At 40.8% G+C, this 9,951-nt stretch overlaps 1 protein-coding gene across 1 annotated transcript; it reads right to left on the bottom strand.

Annotated features, from left to right (window-relative positions):
* Positions 1-2,586: 2,586 nt before the first annotated feature.
* Positions 2,587-5,360, bottom strand: nkx6.2 (NK6 homeobox 2). The gene is made up of 3 exons (XM_020517485.2): positions 4,770-5,360; positions 4,070-4,242; positions 2,587-3,315 (listed from the first exon to the last, which is right to left on the bottom strand). Exons 1-3 carry the CDS (start codon positions 5,185-5,187, stop codon positions 3,064-3,066), a joined length of 843 nt encoding a protein of 280 aa, XP_020373074.1. The 5' UTR covers positions 5,188-5,360; the 3' UTR covers positions 2,587-3,063.
* Positions 5,361-9,951: the final 4,591 nt, after the last annotated feature.

The following is a 9,951-nucleotide window of genomic DNA, read 5'->3' as shown; positions in this document are numbered from 1 at the left end:
CATCCCTCGGAGGGAAAGGAACAAGTGAAACATTTCGGCACACACCCCATCAGAGGAGCTTTATCAAACATAGATCAAAGTGATAGCAAATTTAATTCACCATTAGCGAGAATCTTCTCAGGTTAACACGCGAATTTGTTACGGTTTACTCTTTGACGGTCTCACCAAGTAACCGAGTTCTCTCGGCATGGGCTGGTTATGGTGTAGGTTTCCGACAATATCCCACCCAGCGCCACTTAAATACGCCAGATAATTACAATTCTCTATCGCCTTTTTAAGCAGAATGTATTCTCGACGTAACTACAAAGTCTGTGATCAGTCCGTTTAAAATTAATCCAAACTGCTTGAAAATGGATGTGTTCAAAAGTGCTTGAGTTAATTTGTGAAGATCAGAAATAATCTCATCTAAATTGACGAAAAATCCAGAAGATTTTGCACCAGGTGTAAATGTATTTTAAAATTGTTAATATGTTACTTGTGGACGAGGGATTTAAGATCAATAAACCTTTTTCTTTAAAATAAAGTAGCAACATTGTATTTTACACGGACACGGTAGAAAAAAAAACACAAAAAAGTGATATGGGTCCATCCCCCAAACACACATGCGGTTTCGCCCTGCATCTGCAATACAAAAATCTTTCAGTAATCATTATTTGCCGTTTTCTCGCTCATGATTGTCAGTTTCATATGCTTAACTGGCTCTCTGATTTCTGTTCCCCGGTCTAAACTTGGCAAGCCGTAACGAACCTCACTAACTATATCGAGTGGTAAGGTTCTATTTCTATCCAGAAATCGTTTTCCTCTCAGACAACATGTTGACCGATTTTGGAACGTAAACTAAGAAAGAACAGAGAACGGGCCAGCCTGCCGTTATGGCAGCTCCCAAACTCTCTCACGCAGATTTCTTCCCTTATATGCCTGCCCTTTCCCAGAACGTGCCCCCCAATATCATAGTTCAGCTCTTCACTGGGAATCTGTTGCCATTTAAGAACGGATTCCACTCCCACCCCGACAATATCCGCGCAAGATATATCCCGCACACAGCACCCCGCGAGTTCTCAAAGTTTGCGAGAGCGGCCGGTAATTCTGTTTAAGAAATGAGCGACTGAAATGTGTTTGCAGTGAGATATTTCGTTAGTTCAATCTATATGACCATCTATGACTCTGTATAGATGAGGACTGGAAAGTGAGGTAGAAAGATGCCTCTTCATCAACAGACGAGCTGGGATATGACTTCTGATCTCCAATAGGGAGGCACACTGCACTGGTACGCAAGTGGTTGGAAGGATTGATACATCAACTTCCTGTGATTTTTGGTAAATATTCGAAAAGTTAATTTTAGTTGTTTCAAAGCATTTGATATGTCGGTGTGACTTTTTTTTCAACAATAACTAAAACCATTGTGTCCCCACATTCGACTGCACACACGCACGAGTGTTTTTGAACTGGCAAGAAACTGCTCCCGTTGGCTGATATAAATTATTCCCTCAAACTATGAGTGAGTCTGTAAATTCGGCAGAATTTGACCTACTTATCAGGTGGTCTGGATTGATCATTCATCGCGCCCCACAGCACATTCTGAGCAGCAGGACCGCAGGCCTGGCTCAGAGACGCGGTCATCCACTCTCTCAAAAATCAAAGACTGAATAACAAGAAAAACCTCACTGACTCATTTTCGACCAGTCTGATTTCTGAAATGATAACGGAATCTGTCCGCTGCAAAACAAAACCCGTATAAACATGAGTGCGATACTCACATAAGTAGTAAATGCAATTTCAATCGAAAAGTTGAGAAACTTGTCAAAATGTCTTGACAAATTTAACATGTCAGTTACGTTTACAGTAACTACGAGTTTTGTTCCAAAGCAGCTACTATTGAGAACTTTGAGAGACCCTGTTGCCGCGTTTGAGATTCACACTGGCTTACTTGTAAGCTACATAATACAATTGCTACAATATTATAAAATATCCAGGCACTGATTGCAACGGTGATTCTAAACCCTCCAATTTCATCAGTACGCAATATAACTGCTACAGTATTATGAAATATCCAGGCACTGATTGCAACAGTGACTCTAAACACTCCCAATTGCACAGACCTGTTGATTCGACCCCAGCGTTGAATATAAAATTCAGAACAAATTCGCCCAAATGTTATCAAATTAGGTCTGCAAGTTCGGTTTGGTACAGAGCCCGTTGGTAAAGTGATAACATGCAAAATGCGTTTTACTGTCTATCCTTGAAATAACTCGGAATCAATTCTACGTTATCAGCGCATACGCCTGGTTACCAGACCGCCTTGGTTCGAGTCATCACTGAGATGATTTGAGTGTGACAGTCACAAATTAAATACTTAGTAAGTGCCGTTCTATGATCTCCGCGTAATTCGTGAACTCTCACTTCAGGGCACAAAATCAACCGGATTCCGACCACGGGGTTTCATATTGTTAAATAATTTATTGGCAATACAAAGTTTCTTTTTCCAACTATCGTGGACGCAATAATATTTCCTTCAAATCATCTCCAGCAATGTTCAGAGATTCCTTAGGATTTAATGGCGCTAAAACGCGGGAAAAAAAACTCCTCCGAAGGAAGTCACCAACACAGGCGAAAGCAAAATATTAGCCTTTTGAATGTAAATGCACAAAAAAGTTTACATTTAATTTTTTTACAACACAAACGTGCATCTTAGTATGTACAGCTACAGTTTTAATCTGTAATTTATACAAAAGGATGAGCTCTGATTGTTATTCCTTAACATTGAAAATTCTAAGAAAAAGACCCCTGGTTCTATGGACATTTGAGGGTGAACTGTGATCTCCAAATCTCCTTTCAAACTTCCGCCAGATTCAGTCCAAGTTATTTATATAATCGAGCTGTAAGATATTTCCATAACTTATTCTGTAAAAAATATATACATCTCACATACATTAAGCTGTACAACACATATCACCATTCGCTGGAACATCGATTTATTTTAAACTTCTTTTTATATATACCCTGGTTAATTCAGCCTTTCAAGCTGTTCATATAATCATTTCTCTTTTTTAAAAAAAAAGTTTGTCACAAGATCTCCGGGCTGTTGTGTGGGTCCAGGATGGTGAGCGAGCCGGCGCTTTTGTGCTTTTTTAATAACCGTGTGATTTTCTCGTCGTCTGAGTTGGGATCAAGGGGTCTGTTGTACTCGTCTTCGTCCTCTTCGTTTTCCGACGTTTCCTTGAGTTTTTCAGTCTCTGAATCGTGCTTTTTCTTGGCTGTGGCCATTTCAGCCGCGTGTTTCTTCCTCCACTTGGTCCGTCTGTTCTGAAACCACACCTGTTGCGAACGGAAAATTCAACGTGTCAGTGCGGTGTGCTTCGGTGCATTCCAGTTCACTATCCGAAAAGCATAGCTGTCTCAGCCATTCCTGCCTTGTATTCAGCAATGCAGTTAACTCACCTTAAACCATTATCCGAAATGATATAGAGGAAGGGAGGCCGAGCTTTGCCTATTTACCCCCATCACATGTTTTAAGTTCAACACAACAGTGTGTAACAGGGTAATTGTGAAATATTTTGCCTCAGTGAACGGGCATTGCAGTTTACATTGTTGTTACTGGTATTTTACATGAGCTGGCAATGTCAAATTTCAGTTTAGTGTATCCGACACTCAAAATGAAACATATGGATTTAGAAAAGGGCAGAGGAAATGGACAATCCAATTGTTGGTGCTTGTACAACAGTGCTCCTATTTCTGAGACCAACATTATCAAAATAGTTACGTGGAAACTATTAGTCAACAGTAGCTGCTTCCAGTCACTTTAGGATTGAGACCAAGCCTTCCAGTCAATCCCGGCCTAGTAGAAGTGTCGAAATCATTGCGAAATGCGGACACAACAGATTTACAACAACAAAAAAATCTACAAAACTTTGGCATTAACAGCACAATTTGAATGTACAATTTTGCTGTGTGTTAAATGAGGTTATTGCGATAGGAATTTCTCAGTAGAATGTTTCCTAATGTTTAACACTCAGGTACGATCTGTGTTTGCTGGATGAATTCCACGAAGCAACTAAGAGAGATATTTTACCTTGACTTGACTCTCTGTCATTCCCAGCGAGTAGGCTAACCGGGCTCTTTCTGGTCCAGCTAAATATTTGGTCTGTTCAAACGTTTTTTCCAGAGCAAAAATCTGTTGACCTGAAAATGTTGGCCTGGAATGTTTCTTCTTTCCGTCTTTATCAAGGACCAAACTGCCCTGCGCTGTTGGAGGAAAAACGAAAAAAAATCAAACAGGGAAATATTGTCTGTAAATATGTCGACTCACCGCATAAAAAAAAGAACTCAATTCTTTGCAAGTTAAAAGTGCACACGTGAAGAAGTTAAATTGGCTGCAATTAATGCTCGTGTTCTGTTGTATTTTGGGAGTTTCATAAAATTAAAACCAAAACAGCAAGTGGCTGTATGGTCAGCGCTGACCGCACAGAAATAAGCAACAAATTGTTAATTTGCCTCACCAGTTGAATCAATGTTTATCGCAATGATAGTATTAACGTTACAGCAGCTGGAATTCAAGGAAAGTTTGTAAGGCTGAAGTGAAAGCATTTGTACAAAAATTCAGAGCAAAAAGCAAAGTTTTCTCGGAGACAATGTTTTAGCTAGTAATGTCAAAAACAGATTCGAACGTGTGTATATACATTTATATATATACATATGTAGATATAAGTGTATATAAGTGAATATGTGTATATATGCATTTAAAAACAGCAATGCGTTTAGAGAGTACGTACTTGGGCAGGCCACCCTGGGATCTCTCCATGGGGATCCCTGCATCATTCCCGGCCAGAAGATGGGAGGTCTCCCCGGCAATTCAGCAAGGGGCTTGGGGTACCTGGAGACGCTGGCTGCTGTCGGGTTGAAATACATTCCCGCCGTCGTGGCAAGTCCGTTGAGTCGAGGGAGTCCAGAGAGTAGATTGCCAGCGGTAGTGACCGGGCGGCCTAGAATGTCGTTGATCCCGTGCGGCGTTCCCAGCGGGATCTGTGCGTTCAAACTCGCCAGGGTCGGCGCTTTGAAGCTGGACGGATTCTGCAGGGAGTAGGGAAATATAGACGCCTTCATCTCAGTCATGTTATGAAGCGCAGCCAGCGGCGTACTGCTCAGGACGAATGCACTCTGGCGGGTATCCATCTGCCCGACGGCTAACATTTGATCAGCTCATAGAGTTGACAGGACCCCCTGGTAAATGCTGCGAGAGCTCTGTGGATCGTCCTGTTGTCGCTGGTACAGATCTATCGGGTGTATGACAGAGGGAGACTGTGCCCCTAATGACAAGTTGGGTTGATCCAGAGGAGGCTGTCCAGTCCGGGGAGATCTCCAGGCTGGGGGTGGGGGGGGAGGGGAAGGGAAAGGGGTGCAGTGGGGTGGGAGGCGGAGGAGGGGGGGGAGGCAGGACGCTGTGTTCTGTGGCCCGGTCACCAGCCACTATCCTGGGCTTCCCGCGGAAATTGAGGCGAGTCAAGGGCCGGGCGCGGGAGATGCGCTGATAAACCTGCCATTCCCCCCTTGCCATTGGTCCAGGACCGACACCCTCACTCTGTGATTGGCCACACGCCTGCAGTTCCTGAACGCGCGTCAGCTCAGAGTCGGAGTTCGGTCGGAGCGGCCGGAAGATGAGGCAAATCTCAGCCAAGATTGCTACCAGTTTCAGTCCCACTTCAACACAACAAACCCCTTGTCCATGAGACGATCCAAATCACCAAACAACCTCAGCAATAAAGCTTGTTTTCCGTCTGTTTCTCTTTGTTGTCATTGCTATATTCTGCCTGTGCGAGGAATTGGGTGGTTAAACTTTATTTTTTATCATTCAGAAAATGCTTCATTTAAAAGTAACTTCTTAAACAAATTTTCATTCCAGTCGAGTTCTTCTAAACAGTTCAACGAGCTACAGCGAATTTATGAATGAAATAGTAACATGCAATAAAAAAGTTACAAATAAAAGCTGATCTGAACTGTATGACTATTATATCCTGCATACGTCTATACAATTCATACCATGTACTGCACATGTGTACAGCAGTAGGTTTTCCCCTAGACTTTAACGAAATTATCCTATTTTATTAGCATCTCAAATTTTTAAAATATGGAAAGTGGCTGTAAGATGAGCTAAAACCCTTTTAATTCAAGGGTTTGCGTTATAATGTTTGTTTCTGTTAAATGCATGGTTAGGCGCGTACAGTTAATATTCAAAACAAAAGCCCGCTCTCTATTAAATAAGGACACGAAGATCTCGAATACAAAACCAGTAGCACTGTTGTTTGTAGCCAAGCACAGCCCACTTCAATTTTTAAATACCTAAGTGCCGCTGACGCACAAATATGTTTCAATACCGCTTGTCATTGTCAATTATCTGCAAATGCAGGAGACGCTCCACTTTATCAACTTATAGCTACGACAGGAAACTCGCTTTATTTCAGTTGGTCCGAAATTAAAGGAACCGATTTGGATCAGTTATTCCAATGGTGATAAGAGGGGCAAAGACTGGTTACACAATTTAGAGCGTGAGTGAATTCCCCATTCTCAATAGGTGTTTGAGTGTGTGAAAGTGCCTCTCATATGTGGGACACACGCACTCATCACTATGTTCATGCTATTTATTGGTTTCAAATACACAGTTTATATAATAATGGAAATATCTAAACACGTTCAACCCGATTCAATATTCTACTTATTTACTTTCTGTTTGAGGAGATTTTGTTTTTAAAAGTTGATCTTCTAAACGAGTTCAGAATTGAACCATTAAAATGATCAACCAACCAAGGGGACAGGGAATACACAAACGGACCTCATTGATAAGTCTTTAAATACGTGTTCCACGTTAATAACTTGTTTAAATAGAAATGGAATATCGTGATATACACTTGCATAAAAATGACTTTAAATTGAATTATTTGTTTTGAAATTAAATAAGAGAGTATTTTTAACGCCATCAGTTCAGTTTAATGGGCGAGTGTATTCCTTGAGAGAATATCTTCATGCATGAGCTTCCAGTGTCTTTTAACAGGAGACATCAGCCAAAACATCATTGTCACCCCACAGCAGGTCCCATCCATTTTGGAGTACTAATAATTAACTATCCAAATATGGCGCCTATTCCGATCACGTAAGATAAATGAACACGAGATGTCCCTTTCTGAGCTTTATTCATTTACAAATGAAACTTTTGAAGAATCAGCCACTGGCAACGCTCTACCGCCCTTAATTCGCAAGTTCATGAACAGAACAGGAGTGTGCTAAATCCTAACGGGGCTTTAAGCAATGAATATCATTTTTAATAAGCTCCAACTAGTTATCTGCAATGATTGGAAAGTTTTCAGTGGGGGTGAATCGCTTTATTTTAAGAAATGATCGAGACCTGGACCTTGTCTTGAGAACGCAGCGTGAGACCTCTAGTGAGCACATGGGGTTAGAGCAGGGATCCCGGCCAGAGTTATCAGAAAATTTACCCTGAAAATTTCAAATGATACACAGCAGTTTTACTTGGTAAAAGTCCACTCGTTTGGCAATGAGATGCAGGGCTAATAAAATCGACAGCGGTTTAATTGGAAGCATTTGGTTTAAGATCAACATTTGCGAATGAGCTCTCTGTATAATCAAGCAGGGTTACGTGATGTACCCAAAACCACTATCAAGCATCAAGTACTGAACAAAGTAACTTCACATCAAATCGAAAGAACGGTGCAGATTAATGTCGGATAACAGGAAGTTGATGAATGGGACACTCATTGCCCCGGCACCTATTGATTCCCAATGCACAAGGTATTTAAACGAGGAATTAATGCGTTCTCTTTAATGAGGACAGTCCGAGACGAGACCAGCTAATTACCAACTTTATCTCTTGATGCTGGTTTTCATTCCGATATTTTCCTGAAAGAAACCCCTGTTTATGCAATGTCTCCCACCCCATATTTCTGCTATTCGGTGTCTGTGGAATTTTCACTTTCTTGTTGAACAGTCCGAGCGCGTTTAAATGGTTCGTCTGGGTCATTTCGAAAGTTTCCAAACAGGTATGACTCACCGCCTCTTTCTAGCTGAAATTGAGCTTTCTTTTCTTTAAAAAGAATAATTTTTGAAATGTAGGAATTAGCAGATACCTGGAATCGATCTTATAAAATTGGCAAATCTAATCTGTTCCATCCGGTTACACCATGTCTGTCACCAAAACAATCAACTGGACAATTGGCATGAAACGATAATATCTTCCATTATGAATGCAATATGGCTTCATCTAAATGACCTACAACTTCCACTCTGACAAGAACTCCTTTCAGAGATAGATTTTTGTTGTAAAAAACAAAGAACAAATTATTTTAGTTTGGATGTTCCTGTATAGTTGATGCCATTATAGTACATTATTCGGGTATTTGCTGTTCTGAAGTGATCACACATCTTCTAGTTTAGAATTAAGTTAAACCGTAAATTGGCATTGACACTGCACATGTACATGTACTGCACATATCCAAATTGGGCAACTAGGGACGGGGAATAAATGCTGACCAACCGGCGCTGCTCACGTTCCACCAATGAAGAAAAACAAGTTTTTTTTTAATTTCTAGTGTTCAGAATGTGAATTGAAATGAACCATTAACTGGGTTGATTATTACTGGCAACATTTTTGTTTAGCATTCTGTTAGTTTCATTGATAATTTTAGCCCACTTCTTCACTTTTCGATAAAACACTTGCTTACATATACAACAAGGTAACATGAAGGATCCCTTCTTCTCTACCTCTCCCCTTGCATGAGGTGTGGAGGACACCCTCAGGTTAAATCACCATCGGTCTGTAACAAGACAGCAACCTTGTGATCCTCCGACACCACAGCGTCTTTACGTTTTACTTTTGTATGTTCAAACAGCACCCCACCACAAACCAAAAACCCACATCAACGCTCAAAATCGTCAGATCTCAGTTTAATTCCCATTGATGCCTGAGTTGGAGGATTGGATACAGACTTGGTTTGAATGGCTTCCACGTGGAAATAAATGGTTGCTGTCTTTTTTTTTAAACGTGACACAAATTAGCAAGAAGATAACACCCCGGTAGGACCATAAATCCATTCGATCCTCAAAAGGTAAATCGCGCAGTCAGACTCTCCAAATGAGTTGAGATAGAAGTGGTCGTTAAAGGAGCTTCTCTATTGGACAGACCTCACTCGTTTAAGGAGAATGAATTATCATTCCCATTCTTAGATTAAATGTTGTATGAAAAAAAAACTATGTGATATCGGAATAAATGAACACAATGCCGCTTATTTAAACAGATTGCTACAACCTGTTGCGCTAGAGTTAATTTTGAAACAAAAACAAACGGCCCCTTAAAAAGATGTAGGAAGTTTAAAACAGCCGGGGAGGCATTTGCTGCATGTTAACGATACTCAAAATATTGGTTTTAACGAGACTTTTTATATCGGACTTTTAAGAACAGTTTCTACATGATGGATTCAACCTAATTGTTAACACTTGGTTATTCAAGTAAATAAGTCAGAAATGTATATCATCTAGAGGTGCTTCCCAAGATGTGTACAGGTTCCTAGATTTTGCTTTTTTTCCCTCTGGAAGTGGAGAACTTTAAAAACAATAAACGGTTGCAAACTGCGTGATGTCTTTGTTTTATATGCGGCATGAGTGCTCTAAACTGTGACAAATAGGAATAGGCTCCCAGTGGCAAAATACTAAGTTACCAACTTACAGAGCACGAGTAACAAAACTGCTGCATCCAGATATTTAATCTCATTCATCTGGATGTCTCCGGGGATGGTAGATGGTAACATATTGAGTTCCACTAATGGCAGCTCACTCAAAAACGTTGAGCCCTTCGATCCGAATCAGCTTCAATATTCAGCTCCAAAGCAAAATACTGAGGATCTGACCGCCGACTGATCAGACCTGGGTAACATTGAATGTTCCAGCCGT

This window comes from Rhincodon typus, chromosome 20 (genome assembly GCF_021869965.1).
Source record: "Rhincodon typus isolate 14 chromosome 20, sRhiTyp1.1, whole genome shotgun sequence".
Lineage (NCBI taxonomy): Eukaryota > Metazoa > Chordata > Chondrichthyes > Orectolobiformes > Rhincodontidae > Rhincodon > Rhincodon typus.
This window is presented reverse-complemented; position numbering and strand designations above follow the sequence as displayed.